The 21,052-nt window shown below is 42.9% G+C and overlaps 2 protein-coding genes across 3 annotated transcripts in view; both read left to right on the top strand.

The window, feature by feature from the left end:
• Positions 1-6,103: 6,103 nt before the first annotated feature.
• LOC145401797 (ribonuclease P protein subunit p14-like) lies at positions 6,104-9,430 on the top strand. Its single transcript, XM_080273976.1, has 3 exons — positions 6,104-6,211; positions 8,099-8,189; positions 8,578-9,430. Exons 1-3 carry the CDS (start codon positions 6,138-6,140, stop codon positions 8,794-8,796), a joined length of 384 nt encoding a protein of 127 aa, XP_080130102.1. The 5' UTR covers positions 6,104-6,137; the 3' UTR covers positions 8,797-9,430.
• Positions 9,431-11,686: 2,256 nt separating this feature from the next.
• Positions 11,687-21,052, top strand: part of Sap47 (Synapse-associated protein 47kD) — a 58,534-nt gene continuing 49,168 nt past the window's right edge. For both annotated transcript variants that reach the window (XM_080273977.1, XM_080273978.1), the window contains exon 1: positions 11,687-12,168. In XM_080273977.1, the coding sequence (XP_080130103.1) occupies positions 11,906-12,168 (263 nt within the window). In that variant the 5' untranslated portion in view covers positions 11,687-11,905. The remainder of the gene's footprint in view (positions 12,169-21,052) is intronic.

Raw genomic sequence — 21,052 nt, forward strand, 5'->3', positions numbered from 1 at the left:
ATACACACACACACACACACACACACACACACACAGATATACATGTAATTCATTCTCTCTCTAGCTCTCTCTCTCACCCACACACTGATATATAAAAGTAATTCACACAGACACAGTAAATTCTCTCTCTCTCTCTCTCTCTCTCTCTCTCTCTCTCTCTCTCACACACACACACACACATATATATAATAGTACTCTCTCTCTCTCTCCATATATAAGTTACTCCACCAAGGTTTTAATATAATAATTGTTGTAAAAGAAGCCTACCGTATCAAAATTCCCTAGAAAACTCAAAAACTGTAAATTGTACAAGAATTACAAAAATAAAACAATTAATAAACAGACATCTTGCCTACTAGATTCTCAACTATACCTTTTTCACTTTAACTTGACCTAAAATTATCATCCCGTCTTGATCATTGCGCTAGTCACGAAGAAGTGCTATGGAAAGGATGGAGGGCTGGAAGTTATATTCATTTTAATTTTATTTCAATGGGTTAACACTGATGCTTGTCACGAAGAAGTGCTATGGAAAGGATGCAGAGTCGGAACAACAGGTTAACACTATGGTGCTGGTCACGAAGAAGTGCTATGCAAAGGATGTAGAGCCGTGGCAAGAGATTAACGCTGATGCTAGTCACGAAGAAGTGCTATGGAAAGGATGTAGAGCAGTGACATGAGATTAACAATGATGCTAGTCACGAAGAAGTGCTATGGAAAGGATGTAGAGCAGCGACACGAGATTAACACTAATGTAATAATGAATGTTTTGTAATGGATGAAAAGCCGGGGCAATATGCACTAAAATGCTAGTCACGAAGCAGTGCTATGGAAGGGATGACGAGCCGTAACAACAGACTGGACTGGTGCAGGTCACGAAGTGCTGTTCTGCCACTGAGCTACGTGAAATAAGCTGCAAATGGACGAAATTCTGGACCAAGTTAAAGTGAAAGAACTATAAGCCATCACACTGTATACTCACTCTTGTGCGGCGTAACACAGGTGACGGTGTTAGAGTGACGCGGTAAGAGATGTGACGCGCCACGAGTAACGCCCCTGTAGAGACGTAACATGAATGGCGGAGGCGGTTGGTGATGGTGGTAGTTGTGGTAGGTGACGGGTACTTTTAAAACTTGTCTCAGCGTCTCTACGAATATCCTGGGCGGTGGGTGGCGTGGGTGGGGGTCAGGGAGGCCGCCCATGACAGCCCACGCCCATATTCCCAAGATATAGGCCCGTAAAAGCATCGTTACTGTAGTTACTCCATTTCAAACCACCCGACCTCCAGTTTCAAGTTTTTTCGAATTTTCTCCCCAAATCAGGGTAGCTTTGGCCAAATCCCGATTGGTATAGGTCGTTGACAGTCACATCTCACTCTAGACTGGTAGGTAACAGGTAAAAATTAGATGGACTGGGTACAAATACAGGTTTTTGGAAGTCAGTGAAGGGGGCCAGGAGCTCAAGGTCTCACGCACACCCCGTCCGACAGTTGGTGGCGTACTGACCCTCTCGCCGTCTTTCCCGCGCCCGCCGCCCGCTGCAGATGGGCATCCACGCAGGATGCCAAAGATGGAGAAACTAGAAATGCAGATCGAAGATTTGAAACAAGAAAGACGATAATCAGAAAGGAAATAGAAAAACAAGGAGATAGTGGGAAATAATATTGGGAAGGGTACTGAAAGTACAATATTGGGAATAAATGATTAATAGAAAGATGAGGAAATTTGAAAAATCCAAGAAACAATGCATATTAGACTTATACTGCACAAGGAAAGACGAGAATGAATATGTAATGGAGAACTTGTGATAAAATAAGCAATAAGGACAAGCAATCAAAATTATATTGAGAGACAGTTATATAATGTGTGTCCTTGTCTTAACTTATGGATTTGAAAGGTGCAGCATAATAAAAGCCTTAAACCGGAAACTTGAGAGGAATGGAAAGGATTATGGTAATGACGGAGAGAGAGAGAGAGAAGAAAAAAAGATATAATCGCTATAATCAAAAAGTATAAATGGATATGGGCAGGCTATGTCCTTCGTAGAACACAGAACAGGAGACGAATACCCAGGGACCTGAGTAAGAGAGACGTAACCCAAAGTTGGAGTGAGAGGAGGAGGTAGACAGAGGACGAGTTGGAAAGACGATATTCAGAGGTTCGCTAGGAATGGATGGGACAGGCTAACAGACAATACATCAGAGTGAAAAAAGATGGGAAAGAATGATAATGAAGATGACGACAACGGTAATAGTAATAATAATCATCATCATCATCAGGTTTTCCCCCTTCTCTCTCTCTCTCTCTCTCTCTCTCTCTCTCTCTCTCTCTCTCTCTCTCTCTCTCTCTCTCCATATTACCCATTTACCAACCTTCATTTCTCTCCACTTTCCCTCTCCTTCATTCCCATCCCTCTTCCCTCCCTCCCTCCCTCCCAGCCTCTCTCTACCTCCCTCCCTCCCTCCCTCATCTCTCTACCTCCCTCCCTCCCTCCCACCGTCTCTCTCTCCCTCCCTCCCTCACACCCTCTTTCCCTCTCTCCCTCCCTCCCTCCCTCTCTCTCTTATCTCCACCATAAACCAACAGGCCGTGAATAATGGTCGATACTCTTACACCCAAACAATTATTTTTATCGCAGTTACTCCCTTTATTTCCTTTGTTTACTACGTTTTCTCTTATTCTTTTCCGCCATTTCTTTTTTGCATTCATAATTTTTTGTTGTTTATTGTATGGCTAATTATTTTTTATTTCATTAATGTCAATTTACTTCCTCTGCTTTATTAAATTTTCACTTATTCCATTTCCGTAATTTCTTTTCATTTTCATTCATACGTGACTATTTTTTACTTAAAGAGAGAGAGAGAGAGGGAGTTGATATCTTTAACTGTCCTATATGCTTGAGAGAGAGAGAGAGAGGACAAGCAGAACTATAATCAACATTCTCTCTCTCTCTCTCTCTCAAATATACAGGACAGTTAAAGTAAGGTATCAACTCCCCCTCTCTCTCTCTCTCTCTCTCTCTCAGAATCACGTAACTTACCCACAAATCATAACAACCTCGCATTTTCTTCGTGGATGTCAACAGCGCGGGAAATTCAAACGCATTATCTCAATTTCCTAAATGATTCTCTCTTGTTTAACCATTTAGCGTAATTAACCCTTATTTAGTCATTAACCAAAGCCTTAATGAGTACTTAATGAGGGTGATTAAGTCCCGCTTGTTATCTGTAATGGTGGTTGGAGGTAGTTTGTAGAATGGATGTGTGTTGAAGGGTGATATTTGTGTGACATGTTGGGATGGGTTTGTGGGAGAGGAAAGGAGGGAGGGAAGGAGAGAGAGAGAGAGAGTCGTGAGGGAGGGAGGGAGAGTGAGAGAGGGAAGTAGTGAGGGAAGGAGGGAGAGTGAGAGAGAGAGAGAGAGGGGGGGATGGGGAGAGAGAGAGAGAGGAGTTTTGAGGGAAGGAGGGAGAGAGAGGGGAGTAGTGAGGTAAGGAGGGAGAGTGAGAGAAACCGTGTGTGTGTGTGTGTGTGTGTGTGTGTGTATGTATGTGTGTGTAATTCACCGGGTCGGTCAGGATCACTTGATGGTCGTGATCGTCAGCTTTTACCCTCCCGGAAGGGAGCTGAGAGCTCATATAGTCCGATCTAAGGGCAAGGCTGTGACCTTCACACACGCACACATCCTTCCCCTTGCTCAAGGGGGACAGTAACCACCCACTTCGTCAGTGAAACTTCGCAACCTGAGCGAGGCGCGAACTCCCGTCCACCAGTTGGCAAGCGGGAACGTTACCTGTGTGTGTGTGTGTGTGTGTGTGTGTGTGTGTGTGTGTGAACTTATTGGTTGGGGTGTAAAGCATCTAAGAGGTTGGCATTTTTTTTGTCTTTATTTTTAGAACACTAAGGAGATTTCACATGATAAAAATTTATCGAAATGTTCGGGTAAAGCCATGGATAAATAAACCAACTATAAGGACATTGGAAGGTTAGGATCACAGGGATAGGCCCATCAAGGTCCCTAGGCAAAGTCAGGACGATTTTGATCTGATTTGAAATAATGTAATTTTAAGAGCCAAGCATGGAGCGTAAATTCCCCAGGGCAAAGTTAAATATTTTGTCCTAAAAGCCTGTTGGTGGGCGGAGGTGCACTGTCTGAATGCTCCCCCTTGTTTTATTCCTCAATTAATTTTAGTGTGGCCTACAACAAATGTGAAGTTGTAAAACACCCAGTTCTAAAGGCTAAAGACTTACGTTCAGCTTTAAGAGGTTGTTCTGTAGTCAGTGGGTTGGACAAGTCACAAGCATACCAACAACTTCCCATTGCGGCTGAGTCTGGTAAACACCTCACTATCAATACCCACCTGGGGGCATTTTGTGTTCAGGAGACTACGTTTGGTATTCACTGTGGCTCTGCTATATGCCAGAAACTAATGGATTCGGTGCTGGTGACATTCCAAGGGGTATATGCTACCTACATGGTATTCTCACTGCAGGCAGGAACAAGAAGGATCACCTGAATACTCTGTGCAAAGCTCTAAAACGTCTGCAAGAGTCTGGTTTCAGATTAAATAAGAAGAAATACAAATTTAAGCAAAGTTCTGCCACATATGTTAGTCACAGCATGGATGCTGAGGGGCATCACCTCACAGAAGATAAACCACTGGCCAGAAGTCAAGCTCTCTGCCCCAAAGATGTAACTGCTTTAAAATCTTTTCTAGGCCTGATAATATACTCTTCCAGATTTCTGAAAAATCATTCCACTGTACTTGCTCCTCTGAATAGATTACTAAAGAAGGCTGTTCCTTGGTGTTGGACCGAGGTTAAAGGATAAAGCTTTCTCAAAGGCAAAAGTATGACTGTTATGGTCAGATACTTTTGTGCAGTATGAAGACGATTTGCCATTGTTCCTTTCATGTGATGTTACTTCATATGGGACTGGTGCTTTATTGTCCCATGTAATCTATGGGAGTTATCAGTAAGTTGCCTTAACTTTAGGTACAATCAATGATGCTCAGAAAAACTATTCACAATTAGAGAAAGATGCGCTAAGTATTGTAATATGGTATTCAGAAATTCAGAGAGTTCCTTTATGGCCATCAGCTCACCTTGATCACAGACCACAGTACCATCCCCTGATTGCTTTGGTCAGTCCTGAAAAACCAGTTCCATGCCATGCATCTGTTCCACTGCAAAGATAAATGCACAACTAGCAGCCCGTGCCTCGAGTCTCTTCAACTCAATATGTCTTCAGGAGTGAAAATAGCATAATTTCATTCTTGCTGCCTCTAAACGCTTTTATGCAGCCTGGAAAAGACAGTCTGAACGCAAGTAAGATACAGCCTTCATTAGCTTTTTCTCTCCAGCAGATTTGCCTTGAGATGATTAAAATCACTGGCAGTGATGAAAGGAAGGGAAAGAATAATAAAGACCTAGCACCAAACCATAAATTGGTTATATGACACTAAGGTTGGTGCTGAAGTGGTTTTGGTGATGAACCAGCTTGGTGAAACGGTTTGGTGTTAAAGCACAGGGAGGAAAGGGCAGTGTCAATGGCAGACCTTAAACTATCCGTCATAAAACCAAATGTCTCACCTGATAGGAATAGAGACAAAATAAATCTGGGAACAAGGAAACGTCAAGAAGAGAGGTGGGGCAGAAGCGAAGAAGGGCACAGTGATTGGAGACAAAAAGTCCACTTTATTCTCCTCTTCCTCCCTAGGGTGAAGGCAGTGATGTAGTGACGGGGTACGAGCAGTGGCGTTGCCAGGTTTCAATGGATGGGGGTCCAGGATGGGACCAAGCACGATTTTGGGGGCGCACAAAGATAGCCTACACATTGTTCACACATTAAATAATCCGTAATTTCAGTGAGGAGGGGCAGCGATTTTACTGGGTGGAGATTGGCTCTGAGAGAGAAAGAGGGGGAGATACTGAATTAAAATTGGAAAGAAATGAGGTAACACAAAAAAATAGAATAGTCTACCTTCAAACCCCATTACAGAGAACGTGAAGCCAATCAGCTGATCAGATATAAACAAACCCAATTCCAGTCCAAGAGTTTCATAGAATATTTGGTTTCTGAGCAGGAATTAAGGCTTGGTGGTGGTGGATGGTGGAGTGGAAGGTGGAGAATAAGTGGAAATGAAGGCTGAGGTAGAAAAAGTAGAAGATATGAGGGAACTGGAGGTTCGGCATTGGTATATGGAGGTGCACGTGTAAGAATGTTGATTTCTTTTGCTTTCTTTATTGTAGAGAAGTTGGAGGAAGAAATACTAGAATATCTTGGGTAGAGAAGATGGTAAGAAGTATAGAACAGGGAGGTTGTAAGTATGAGGTTAATATTTTTATACGGTTAAAGAAAGGCAAGTAGAGAGGCAATAAATGACGTTTCAGTAAGGGTGTGGAAGATGTAAGGAGGTTGGAAAGCCTGGATTAAAAAAGTGCACTGTTAGAACATGTACAAATGTCAAGCCTAGAGAAATTGGTACGAACTTTGTAGAGATGATCGTATAGACTGCCATTGTAGTTCATTATCACCCATTTTTCTCCCCCAGCCTGCCAGTCAAAGCTGCTGTACCTTTTTAATTTCCTTTATACTTTATGCTTGTCATGTTCTGGGGGTACATTTTCCCTTGGTATAATATGTTGTAGGAATGCTGGGTAAAATTTTTGGAAATATTTTCAACTAACACACTGAAATCAATTGCCTATTACTCACTTTATGCAGTTGTGGGCAATTTTATTATAATATGAGGATGGTGATGCAGGATTTCCAAATTTCTCACGGGGATGAAGTGTTAATAGGGCTGTGTGTTAATGTTTATAGATTAGCACATACAGTGTAACTTAGTGGGCTGTTTTGAAAGCTTTGTTTTTAAATGTTTGTAAGTACTGGATGGGGTTTAATTATTATGGTGCATACTGTGTATAATTTAGGTTTTGTGGAATGTAAAGTGGCTTACTTTAATTGCCAAGCATTATTTTACTAATTTGTCATTTGTTTATGGATGTACCCTGTCAGATGTACATCAAGATTTGCCTTTCATCATGCCTACCCTTACAATTACATGTTTGTGTGATCATTAACGAATGTGCCATTACCACTGAACACCCTTAATCCACGAGATGGTTTTGGTGCAAGTTTTTACCTAATGCACACTTTGGTCTGCATGCTGTAAGGTTTGGTATAATCACTGGGGGTCTGAGGCAGCCCGGTTAGGTTTCAGTAACCCTCTGGTTAGGTTTCTATCAATATTCATGGTTTTGAAATTGTTTACATTTGAATTTGTTCAGTGCACTGGCATGTCTGTTTGGCGGCATTGGCAGTAAACCCACTGTCGGGGGCGTTAGGATGGCTTTCTTCAGTATCACAAACTGGTATACAGTATTTTGCTTTTGCTCTTCATTCTTTCTTCATATTGTTGTTGAAAATCAGTTGTTAATAACCTGTTATGTTTCTTTACATTCTGCTACTGAAATTATTTTCCCCAAGAACATGGGTTTGTAAGAAAACAGCATAAATTGCTGTAATGGTACTCACACTTTACCACAATTTCTGTTTTATGAACATCTGTCAGAAACACTTCTTTGTGTGTAGTACTAAGTAATTTGGGTTGGGGGAAGAAGGATTTTCCACCATCCATATCTTTTGTTTATTTGGACTAAGATGCTTTTATGTATATTTTAGAGATACTGTACATTGTTAGTGTATGTTATATTCATAATGATGGAGAGGGAAGTGTGAGTTGGAGAGAGGGCAGCCTGATGGAGGTGGATTAGGTGACCTGGAGACAGTTTGTGGCCATACCTTGCAGGATGTACCATAGGTGTGTGACTATAGATTATGTAGAACAAAATGCATAATGTGTCATAGTAGTGAAAGAGTTTAGGAATGTTTAGTAAGGTATTGTCTTTTGTGTTGTCTGTCTATCTGTCTATAGCCAGACACCATAATCCCGTGAGGGGTGACCGTTTGTCCTTTTTAGTGAGTTGTTTTACAAGGAGGGGCAAGAACCCTCCACCCAACCACTTGTTGACATGTAAGGAATCTTTTGTCCTGTATTTTTCTATCGTGTATTTCAACCTGGTGTATTATTTTGCAGTGAGTACAACAGGAAGGATATGCCGTGTGAGCTGACATCCGAACTGATGCAAGTGCTGATGCGTACGGCTGTCGATGAGATGTTTGGGGAGGTGAGCTGATTCATACATTGTAGTACTCGGCCCTGACTAACTTGTACAATTACACTCTGACAGGAAAAGTACAAGAATAGGAACAACAGTAAAACACAAACAGCAAAGGAGGAAGGTGTTTATAAATTTACCACACTGAGAGAGAAAGCTGTGTGCACAAAATTACTGTAAGAGGGAGTGGAGGTCATAGGCAGTAGGAAATATAGACAGAGGAAGACAGTTTAAAAGAGTGGAGGTCATAGGCAGTAGAAAATACAGACAGAGGAAGACATTTCCAGCATTGACGTGTTTGCTGACATGAAGGACTGGGAGTAATGGTTGACCTGCATTATGCAGGGGAGAACTAGTGTAGTAAATGAGTGCAACTTATATGTTATTCTCCCCACAGAGCACATCCAGTCTGCCTCTCGACATCCTCAAGTTCAATGCAGCCCAAGGAATTGTGTTGGTTCGAGTGCCAGCTTCGTCATACTCAAAGGTCCGGGCGGCACTGACGGTGTGTGGCCAGGTTGTGGTGGCAGGCGTTGGTGTCAGGGTGTCATACAGGGTGGCTCGGGCGTCAGGATGTTTGTTGTCATTGGCAGGACCACAGAGGAGTATTACTTGACTTTTTGTTGTGCTTGGTGTATATCTATCTCTCTATCTGTATATGTGTAAATCAGACGCCTTAATCCTGTAAGGGGTGGCCACAGATGAATCACCTCCATATCACCTTGTCCCCTGCCATTCTAACTCAAACCCCATGATGAACTTGATCATGACACAGCTGATGTTTTCTGTGGACTGGAAGGCAAAGCAGGTAACAAAACCAGCTGATTGCCTCTGAACACTTGCTGGAAACTGGAAAAAATGAACTCGAAATGTGTAATAAGATGTGTAAAAATGTGTTAGCTTGGATTTTGATATTAAATTACAGTATAGTTGTTTGCTGCCTATGAGTGATAAAATTGTGGTTAGTCAGCAAGCCTGTCACCGCCCTTCACTCTGTTGGTGCTGGGGACGGGAACATGTGTTGGTTGACACTGATGTAAATAGGCAGCTACATTTCCCAGTTATATAAATGCATCTCGTCACACTCCCTGTCCCATGAAAGAGGGATGGTGGACCGCAGGAGGGGGCAGCATCAGACTTTGGCCTACAGAGTTGATGCTGAGGTGAGCCAGGAGCTGCATTTACTACTATTCAGCACTTTTTTGTCTTTCATTCTTTCTTTTTTGTCTTTCTTTTTAAATAATTAGAGATGGAGGCATGTAGTGTAGAAGTCATGACAGTGAAAGACCAGCACATGTAACGCTTTTTGTATGGACACAGTTAGGATAAATGACATGCAAAAAAAATGTTAATTCACCATATACACAGTCTAACGTTGATCAGAAAATGGCTGAATTTACAGTGTGTGTGTGTCCAGTTTTTATGACTTGTGAATGATAGGTTTAGTGATTGTAACTTTTCTTTTTATACATGATTTATATTTTGGTACAATAAAAACAAAAAATATCACTAATGTACAGTATTTACAATTTATCCTTTCAGTGATTTTAAATGTTTTCTTTTATTGTAGATGCCTGGTGGTCCAGTGGGTTACAGTCCTTCAACCAGGTGTCAGTCAGTAGAGTTTAGTTCAGAGGAATGGCTGGAGTAAATTGCTTGTTTCATGCTGCTAAGGGAGGAGTACCTTGGCCAGAACTGTACTCTCGTTGGTTGAGGAAGCTTCCTAACACCTTTTCCCAAGCAATTTACTTTGCTTATTACATCAGACTGTCCTTTTCTGTGTTATATATACCATTCCAATATCACTGTACTGTGCATAAATAACATACAAGAGAATAATAGCCAGCCATACCTGAAAATAAATTGCAAAGGAAGAGGTGTTAGGGAGTTGCCTTAACCAATGAGAATACAGTCTAGGCCCATGTCACCTGCACTTTAAATGTGTACACAGAGCAGCTTATCCCTGAACCTCTACACTCCTGATGGGGCAAGAGTGAACTGGACAATGGATGGATTTTTTTTTCAATTTTTCTACAAGGAAGAAGAAACCAAAGGCCAGAAGTCAGTCAGATTGTTCCCTCTAAGAAAATTACAAATGACAACAGACCCACATTCAAGATCTTATAACTAAAGCTCATTAATTTTCATGTAGCCATAACTTAGAATTCATGTTGTTGGTGAAACAACTAGCCATGTCAACTTCCAGTTTTTATTCTCTTGGCAAAATACATCAATGATAACTTGTCCAACCTGATAAGTGAGAAATGAAGAATATGTGATGGAGTATATTGGAATAGCAAGCCAGTTGATTATGACGTACATTATGCCCTTCAATTTGGCTTGAAACTACCCATTCAACCCTCAAGGTTGAGGTGTAACTATAGATTAACAGTAGAATATGATGGTAGCCACAAAGAAGTGCTATGGAAAGGAAGCAGAGCTGTAGCACTGTCTACTACTCTGCCATGTGAAAGGATGAAAATCTGGGCCAAGATAAAGTGAAAGAACTCGCAGTTATTCGCCATTTCAAGCTTGCCCTAGTGTTCATACCCAAAAGCCCTTTAATACTGTACAAAAATGGGGCCATTATAAAGAAGTTTGTCTAAAGTTTCATCATTTTCTGTTATATAGTAAGAGAAAATGGAAACTGGCGAGAAATGAGACTGATAATTATTCCTAACATCAAAACTGCTGCAATGACCTTAGAATTTGATGTTCTGAAGAGAAATGACTACCAACATCATAAAGTAGAAGGAAAGATGACACAGGGGATCTGTGTTAAGATTAGGAAAAAAACAGCATTGTGGTTGTAAGTAACCCTATAAAATTATTTCGCTCATCTAATATCCTGATGCTGCTTAGTATAACTAGTAAACAGACCAACCTATTGCATACACTGCACATGCTTAGAGCATAATTATCTGAACTATCTATCCCCTGAAATTATGTTTGTATCAGTGTATGTAGCACTAAACCTATAAGCTAAGTTTCTTCCACACATTTCTCTAAATTTCCTAATTTAGTCATAGTTTTGGGTCAGTGCATTCCTTGTCCCTTATCCTCTCTCTTATGTTTACGTCATATGATGTAGTATGGAAATTTCTACAGTTTATAAATTCGTCTTCAGTGACATAATTCAAGTATATAGGCAAGTTTAATGTCATATTATGTTAAACTGATAATTTTAATAACTCCACTACCTCACACATCTTCCTGTAACCAAAATTGAATTCAATATGCTAAAATGAAAATTCTCCTTTCAAATCGCCCGCCAGAAATATAGACGCCAAGAATAGATTCCAAGTCTCTGTTTAGATTTTAACCAATTCTATTAGAATGCAGATGTTGGGACTGGAAACTAAATATTTGACGTATGAGAAATAGAAAAGAGAGTTTGATCCTTTACAAACGTTTAGCTTCCGTTTTCTCTGACATCTCGGTTTATTGATTTCTCCTGCCTTATGACTCGAGCCAGGAGAGGGAGAGTCAGTGAGTGTGATGGCTGAGTGACGTTCTGGCGCCGCTGGACACACTCCTTGCCAGAATTAGCCCCTGTCAGAGGTCCGAATAATCACCAGAGCCGCGGAAATAAGCACGGCAGGCCAGCATCCCCAGATCTGAGGCCTGGGCGAAGGCGAAGAGACCCGGAGAGAGCGCAGGCGGAGCTAAATCCTAAGGTTGCACTGGTGATTGGGAGGTCAGGTGAAGGAAGGTAGTTGGGCAAAATGAATATGTTCAGCAACGTGTCGAGCCAGGTGTCAGGGCTGGGCTCCAGTCTGGGATCCTGGTTCAAGAAGGAGGGAGGCAAAGAGGAGGGGAAGGAGGGGGAGGGGGCTGCAGGAGAGGGGGCAGGGGAGGGGGGCCAGGAGGGGGAGGGAAAGACCACTAGCCCACAAGACCAACCTTCACCAGCCTCTGCCAACGCCTCAGAGCAGAGTGTCAAGGGCTCGGCAGATGAGAACGAAGACGCAGCATCACAACATTCAGGGTAAGTCACTCTCAGTCGTGTTCCAGTAACTTTTTATCGGTCACATCCATTTCCTGCAGTGCTATTTGTCTCGCACTCATTTTAATTCCTTTGCAGGTGTATTGGTCATGTCTTGGTATTTGAAGTTTTCGACAAACCTGTCTCTTGGTTGGTTAGATCAGTCAGGTTTGGTTGATTTGGTTAGTTAAGTTAGATCAGGTTAGGCTGTTAGGAAAAAAATAAACTTGATTGTCTGAAACTGCTGATTTACCACCGTAAGTCTTTGTCATTGTAATTCCTTGGCAGTGATTTATTGCGGTACCATTTCCCTTTCTCTCCTATTCATTTCATTTTTCTGTCTACCTACCCATCTGTCTATAGCCAAACATTAATCCCATAAGGGGCAGCCACAGACACATTTCCTCCATGTCACCGTGTCCCCAGCCATTTTGCTGCCCTCTCCCAAACTTAATTTTTTTGTGTTATGTCAGTTTGAACTGTTGATGATAATATATAAAATTAATATTTCATTATATTTGTCTTTTATAAAATGTAATGTGTCTAAGTTTTTGTTTTAGAGATTATAGAAATGCTTAATATTTATGTTACCAATTGGGGGGAGGACAGGGAAATGGCTGGGGACAGGGTGACATGAAGGTAGCCTAATTTGTGATCATCCCACTATGAGATTAAGGTGCCTGGCTATAGATAGATAATTAAAACCTTATCAGTCACAAAATGATTTCCAGATTATCAATAGGCAGATGCCATAATCCTCTAAGGAGTAATCATTTGTCTTTGAGTTAGGTATTTTATGGGGAGGGGCACTAACCCTCTGCCAACCCACTGGCTGACATGTAGGGAACACATACAGGTTGGTTATATGGTTACCATCCAGTGCTGTAAATGGTTACCTGACTTACAGGAAACCATTAGGCTTGTCTCAATGTGAAGCCACCTGAAAAGGAAAGAGGAGTAATAAAAAGTGATGGGAGAGATGGAAGAAATTGGAAAAGAGGAGGGAAGACAAAAGAAGAATGATAAATGTGAAGGAAGAGGTAGGCAGCACTGCATCAGGTGAGTGGATGATGTTTGCCAGTTGTAAAATCTCATCAGTTGCGCATGAAATAAGACTGACAGGATACACCGCTAGACTAATTAACTATCTGTATTTAGCCACACCTTAATCCTGTAAAGGGTGGCCACAAATAAATTGCCTCCATGTCACCCTGTCCCCTGGCATTTTGCTGCCCTCCCCCCAACTTACACCCCTCTCACATACCGCTCTACTCCATCCCTCCACCTCATCCTCTATTTCTCACTCCCTCTCCACCCTTCCACCTCACTCACATGCATTCTCCTAGGTACCGTATTTTTTCATTCGCCATCGTCTCCACGTGGCCTCTCCAGAGTAGCATGTGCGTCTTCATTCATAGGCTATACATTTCATCTGTTCGTATTTCTCTTTCAGCAGTCATACCATCCTGTACGTTTATCACTTTCTGTAGTTTTCTCAGCATATTCTGCTATACATCCTAAAGCCATGAAAATATGCTGCAGGATATAATTTATTTTGTTCACTAATTCCTTAAATTCTATATTCTTGCTTCCACCAATCTGTTTTCTTCAATTTAGGCAAGACTTCAGACTGGAGGAGTTAGATGCAGCCCTTTATTACCCCCTTTACTGGTGCACATTATTCCGGTGTTGAAAGACTGACGAAGAGAGTGTATATAAGTGAGGTGGAGGGGGGAAGAGGGAGGGGGAGGCCGAGGATGAGATGGAGGGATGGGGTGGAGAGGGGGGTGAGAGTTGGGAGCAGGGCAGTGAAATGGCGGGGGACAGGGCGACTTGGAGGCGATTTGTTTGTGGCCACCCCAAATGGGATTGAGGCGTCTGGCAATAGATAGATAGATAGATAGAATAAAGTCACCTGGAAATCAAATGAATGCAAGAATAAGGAATAATGTTATTGGAGTGAAGGTGTTGAAAGTCCGTACCAGTATCAAGTACCAGTCTGTGTATGGAGAAACTACTGTGGCAGTGTGTGTAGTATCCATTGGCCAGATGAACTACTGTGATAGAGAGGGTGTGTGTAGTATTCATTGATCTGGTCCAGTAGGGGTTAAAAGTACATACCAGTATCAATTATCATGCTGCATATGGAGTAACTATCGTGAGAGGGTGTGTGGTATCATGAGGCAGGTCCAATAGGTGTTAAATGTACATAACCAGTATCAAGTGTCAGTCAATGGATTAACTACTGAGGGAGATGGTGTGTCGTATCCATTAGGCTGGTCCAATAGGCCTGCCAATATTCCTTACAAACACCGCTGCTCGTATGCCGTCCTTAAAGCTGACACCGGTATTCTGGTAGCTGGGGAGGGACTGGCATCTCATCCTTAGCCTTTTAGTTTGCATCTACAGTTAACTATTTTTTCTGTGTTTGTTGTGGTGCTCTTGTGGATGTGTTGGAAAGCATGAGAAGTACCTTGATGATGGTTTGGCTGTGTGGTAAAGAGGAGTGGAAGATTGACAGAGTGTGTGTGAGTGAGTAGAGGGGGTGGGGAGAGGCAGGATGCAGTGAAGGGACGTGGTGGAGAAGTTAAAGAGGAATGAACGATTGACTAAGAGTGTGTGTGTGAGATTAGAGGGGGTGGGGAGAGAGAGGCAGGATGCAGTGAAGGGATGTGGTGGAGAAGTTAAAGAGGAATGAACGATTGACTAGGAGTGTGTGTGTGTGAGTATGGTGGAGGGGGTGGGGAGGGAGGGACAGTGAAGTGAGGGATGGAGTAAAGTGTATGAGGGAGAAGCAGTGTGAGTTGGAAAGAGGGCCTTCTGTTGGCAGAGGACAGGGTGGCATGGTAACGATTCATTCATGGCCACCCCGTCAGGGATTAAGGTGTCTGGTTATAGGCAGATTAAAGATACAATATACACAGTAAACCTTCAGTTTAATGTACGTCAGTAGACTGGATATCAGATTTATTGGACACTTCAAAGCCACCAAACTTGTGTTGGCCATAACGAACAAGGTCTGTTAAATGGGGCGCTGTGGGTTGCAGTACATGTTTCCTACCCATTGTACTCCAACCTGGCCTGAAATTGCCCTCTCCACATCATGACTGCTGTGTTGTAATTACAGGGTTTTGTAATACTGTACTAGTCATGAAGAAGTGCAGTGACAAGGATGTGAAATAGAGTGGAAAAGGGCAGAATTATGGGCCAAGATGATTTAGAGAGGTATATTGAGAGAGGGGGGTGTAAGTTGGAGGGAGGGCAGTGAAATGGCAGGGGACAATGCAGCATGGAGGCAATTTGTTTGTGACCAGCCCTTGCAGGATTAAGGCATCTGGCAATGGATAGATAGAGATAGATAGAATGTATGCCTTTGCTTCCTCCTGTCAGACTGTGCCAGAGTGTGTCTGGTGTCGGGTGTATTGATTAACACCTCTTCATTGTCACCGTGGCTTTTCTGTGGTGTCAGCCTGAGTTATTGGTGTAGCCTTTATAAGACCTTGATTAATGATGGTATTAAAGCAGGTTTTATCTCCAGTATGATGATGGTAGATATTTTGATTTCTGCAATTACCATTTTATCTTGTTATGTTAGTTTTGCTGCTGCCACTGTTTTATTTATCTTAGAACTGCAGGTTGGCTTTCAATACCTTGATCTTTTTTTCTTATTCTTACAACTACTGGTGCCAAAGGAGGATGCCTTCATGTGGTGGCATTGATGTACAGTAACATGGCCATGGCTGGTGGAACTGCTGGGTCACACAAATATCCACAAACATTTAAATCCTCTGAAAGAAGGATGGTGAGTTGTAGGTCAGGGCAGGCAGCAGTCCATAGGTGTACATTAAGATGAACCTGGAGCTGCAGCCACTACTACTGTGGTACTGCATGCACTACAACTGCTACTACCACTACTATATGCACTACAGCTGCTACTACCATTACTACTACATGCACTACAACTTACTATCACTGCTACTGTATGTCACTACCAGACAGTTTTATAAACCTTGGGAGAATATGGCTCACATGTACAGAAATGACAATTATTAGAAGGATGTGTGGTGCGTCCTTGAATGTGAGGCCTGGGAGGGCTAGGATTGTGATTGATGAGATCATAGAGTGTGGCCTCAGGGATATGGAACTGAATAGGGAGGCTGCCTGAGATCAAGCAGCATAGATAGCCGCCGTTAGGTGACCAAGACCAATGGATGCAAAGGTGCTGGAGCCTTTATAAATGACACGATACAATAAATAAAACGATACACACAGCCATGTTAGTTAATGAATTATTGAAGGCTGTAATGAACCCCTCCATTTTTCAGTCTCAAAACTGAATTATAAGAATCATTACAGTGTTGATGTAAAGGGATATGATGTTAATTATGGCAATCAAGGAAGGTGATTTGTTTGTGTAGTTAAGAGCTTGTGATTATGCAGTACAGTAATATGCTGGGTGGTGAGAGGCCAGGTTAGGATGATGATGATGATGATGATGATTTTTCTCCTTTCAAACTTTATCCTACCTTGTGTTCAGATCCTGCCTTACCCCTTCTTAGTGGAGAAAAAGTCATGTTGATGATGATTATGTATTTCTGCACACACACACAGTATATAAAAATAGTAGTAGTAGTAGTAGGAGTAGGTAGTAGTAGTTGTAGTGGTAGTAGTAATAGGAGTAGAAGTAGTGGTAGTGTTTGTGTGTGTGTGTGTTTGTGTGTGTGTGTGTGTGTGTGTGTTCCAGGTGAAGAAAGTTTTAATTAATGCACCTGTTGCCTTACCCTAGCCTGTGATAACATCCTGGGGGATTACAGAGGGAGGGAAGTGTTGCAACACATGCCAAGAGGTGGTTTGGTTGAGGTGTGTGTGTGTGTTTTTAATGCAGGGAAGAAGGAACCTAAGGCCAGTACCCTGCAAGTTTGTTCTTTCCAGGAAAAAATAAAAGCAGGAACAGGGGAAAATTCAAGATCCATTCATTTCGACATGCCTGGACACACACACACACACACACACACACACACACACACACACACACACACACGTTCCAGTGATATGCAGTAATAGCCTTGAGGGAAACGAGTCATGTTATCGTCAGTACCGTACTCTAATTAGACAGACACGAGGACGGCTGCTGCTGGAAGATTGCTGTTGATAATGGCTGTTTGGTTTGGGTTATTGCTTTACTGTGTGTGTGTGTGTGTGTCTGTCTATCTGTATGTCTACCTGCCTACCTATGTACTGTGTGTGTGTGTATGTGTGTAGCAAGTTTCCTCCCATCTGATTCTCTCTCTCTCTCTCTCTCTCCCCCTTTTAATTAACCTTAGATATTGCATTTCTCTTCCTCCTTCCCTTCCCTCCTCCCTTCTTCCCCTTCCACTTTCCTTCACTCCCTCTCATCTTCCCTCCTTCCCTTCCTACCTTCCTCCTTCCCTTCCTCCCTTCCACCCTCCTTACCTTCCTCTCCTTCTCTCCCTCCCTTCCTCCTTCCACTTTCCCTCCCTCCCATTCCTCCTTCCCTCCTTTCCTTCCAACCTTCCTCCTTCCCTTTCTCCCTTCCAACCTCCCTACCTTCCTCTCCTTCTCTCCCCCCCTTCCTCCTTCCTTCCCTCCTTCCACCTTCCCTCCCTCCATTCCTCCTTCCGTACCTCCCTTCCTTCTCTCTTTAATTCCTGTTGCATATTCCTCGTTTAATTTCCCGGTTGTATCTCTCTCTCTCTCTCTCTCTGTCTCTCTCTCTCTCTCTCTCTCTCTGTCTGTCTGTCTGTCTCTCTCTCTCTCTCTCTCTCTCTCTCTCTGTGTCATGCGGAAAATTAATTGAAAAAACTGGTAATAACAACGTCAAATGCAGTGAAATATTTTTGCTCAGTGTGTGTAATTGGTTATTGCCTTTCTGTTGATGTTTATGCCTTATTATTATTATTATTATTATTATTATTATTATTATCGTATTTTGGGGGAAGGGGAGGGGGAGACCGGGGTTGAAGTGGAGGATTGAAGTGTTATTATTATTGTTATTATTATTATTATTATTTTTATTATGGTTGAAGGGGAGGGGGAGACTGAGGATGAAATGTAGGAATGGAGTTGAGAGATATATACAGAGAGGAGGGTGTAATTTGGGGCAGGGTAGCGAAATGGCAGGGGACGGTGACATGGAGGCGATTTGTTTGTGACCATCTCTCGGAATTAAGGCGTTTGGCTATATATAAATAAATAGATATGTCGTGCGTCGTAACAGGATCTACAAGCAACTCATTCTTGAACGTACTGGGCAGGGGTATAGAATGAAGGTACGCCTCCATTTGTTTACTTGTGAGGCCTGGAGATGTGTTGAGGTTCTCCTTTACAGATAGAGTTTCTTGAACCAATAGATAGGGGTAGATTGATAAAGATTCTTGCCTGGGATTTCTTACGAATCTTGTAGTTGTGTTGAGGTTTACTAGTGATCACAGGAGCACTGGTTGTCTTGCATGTGTTTATTTGTGAGTCCCTTGCTGGTGTTGAGGTGTACTGGATGACAATACAAGGTGTTTACGTGTTTAATAATCACAGTGATTGTTGACGGGAATATAATTGGCCTTCAGTGTACTCCAACACTTGTACGTGATGCAACTGACTCACACATCCACCCCCCGTCACGGACCAGCTTATAACTGTATTGTGAGACGGTAGGCCCGTCGCCAGGGTTCGCCGCTGCCTCGTGTGTGTCAGCCCCTAAGCATAGTTGCGAGACTGCATCGTGTACACACACACACACACACACACACACACACACACACACACACACACACACACACACACACACACATATATATAATCATCCATACCTCTTTTCCTTCCTAAGACTAGGGTACGGTAGGGCAAAAATAGCTTGAGGGAAATTCTTATAGAAAGACAGTGCATTAAAGGGGCCAGTTAAGTGGGCCACACACTCATTCACCCATCATTGAAGTTTCTGGAATCCTGACTCCACCTCATCTGGCAGGCCATGATAGTATTTTAGTGGGGGTAGCATTTTCTCTCTCTTAATCCTCCACTCCACCTGTGATTCATTCCAGCTGATTAGTAGTTGCATCAGTAGTAGTAGTAGTAGTAGCATCAATAGTAGTAGTAGTAGCATCAGTAGTAGTAGTAATAGCATCAATAGTAGTAGTGGTGGTGGTGGTAATACTTTTCCCGTAAGTCATATTTGTTGATGTTTTCGAGAGAGAGAGAGAGGGGGGGGGGGAAGGCTGCAAATTGAAACGCGTCGCCCGTTGCCCCAAGACTTCTGGCGGTCTTGACGTCATTGCTTCCAAATTCGACGCGTTGAGGAAAACTGAAGAGAAATTGCCACTTGTATTTATTTACGTATTTGTGTGTTGCCTCTCCTGACATTATCTTTGTGTGCGAGATGTGTTAGGAGTGTAATGCTTTGTGGTAGTGAGACCTGGGCAGTAAAGGAAGAGGATATTCGAAGGCCCAAACGTACGGAAATGACAGTGATTAGGTGGATGTGTAGTGCGTCCTTGAATGTGAGGCCTTGGGTGGGGGGAGAGGGGGCTAGGTTTACAGTGGAAGAAGAGTCGAGAGGATGGATGGGACTGGAGTGTATTGGTGTTGTGATAAGGAGTAGATTGAGATGGTTTGGGAGGAAGGATGGGACTGGAGTGTATTGGTGTTGTGATGAGGAGGGGTAGATTGAGATGGTTTGGGAGGAAGGATGGGGCTGGAGTGTATTGGTGTTGTGATGAGGAGGGGCAGATTGAGATGGTTTGGGAGGATGGATGGGACGAGTGTATTGGTGTTGTGATGAAGAGGGGTAGATTGAGATGGTCTGGGAGGAAGGGACTGGAGTGTATTGGTGTTGTGATGAGGAGGGGTAGATTGAGATGGTTTGGGAGTAAGGCTGGGGCTGGAGTGTATTGGTGTTGTGATGAGGAGGGGTAGACTGAGATGGTTTGGGAGTAAGGCTGGGACTGGAGTGTATTGGTGTTGTGATGAGGAGGGGTAGATTGAGATGGTCTGGGAGGAAGGATGGGGCTGGAGTGTATTGGTGTTGTGATGAGGAGGGTAGATTGAGATGGTTTGGGAGTAAGGCTGGGACTGGAGTGTATTGGTGTTGTGATGAGGAGGGGTAGACTGAGATGGTTTGGGAGGAAGGATGGGACTGGAGTGTATTGGTGTTGTGATGAGGAGGGGTAGATTGAGATGGTTTGGGAGGAAGGATGGGACTGGAGTGTATTGGTGTTGTGATGAGGAGGGATAGATTGAGATGGTTCGGGAGGAAGGATGGGGCTGGAGTGTACCGTATTGGTGTTGTGATGAGGAGGGGTAGACTGAGATGGTATGGGCATGTGGAGAGCATGGAGGATGACAGTTGGGTAGGGAAGGTGAGAAGTGTGAACGTCGGGTGTTGGGTTGCGAGAGGCAGACCGAAAAAGACCAAGGACGAGGTCATAGAGTGTGACCTCAGGGATATGAGACCTAACACGGAGGCTGCCAGAGATCGAGCAGAATGGAGAGCCGCCATTAGGTGACCAAGGCTGACGTATGCAAGTATGTTGAGCCTTTATAAACGAACGAACGAAAATAGGATTGGAGAATTGGTTGAGGCTAAAATAATAATAATAATAATAATAATAATAATAATGTAGCCTATAATTGGTGTCTTGAGATCTGTCATGGCGTGAATAAAAATGGCTTAGAAATGATAATAATAAAAAAAGTCGTGGCATTTTTCTCATATTCTTTCTCTCACTGTTTTCCTTCCCCCTTGAAGTGTTGATACAGTGGCTTTATACACACACACACACACACACACACACACACACACACACACACACACACACACACACACACACACACACACACACACACACACACACACACACACACGTCTGACTTT

The sequence above is a fragment of the Coenobita brevimanus genome, chromosome 56 (genome assembly GCF_032717465.1).
Source record: "Coenobita brevimanus isolate Jiangsu-jjx chromosome 56, ASM3271746v2, whole genome shotgun sequence".
NCBI lineage: Eukaryota > Metazoa > Arthropoda > Malacostraca > Decapoda > Coenobitidae > Coenobita > Coenobita brevimanus.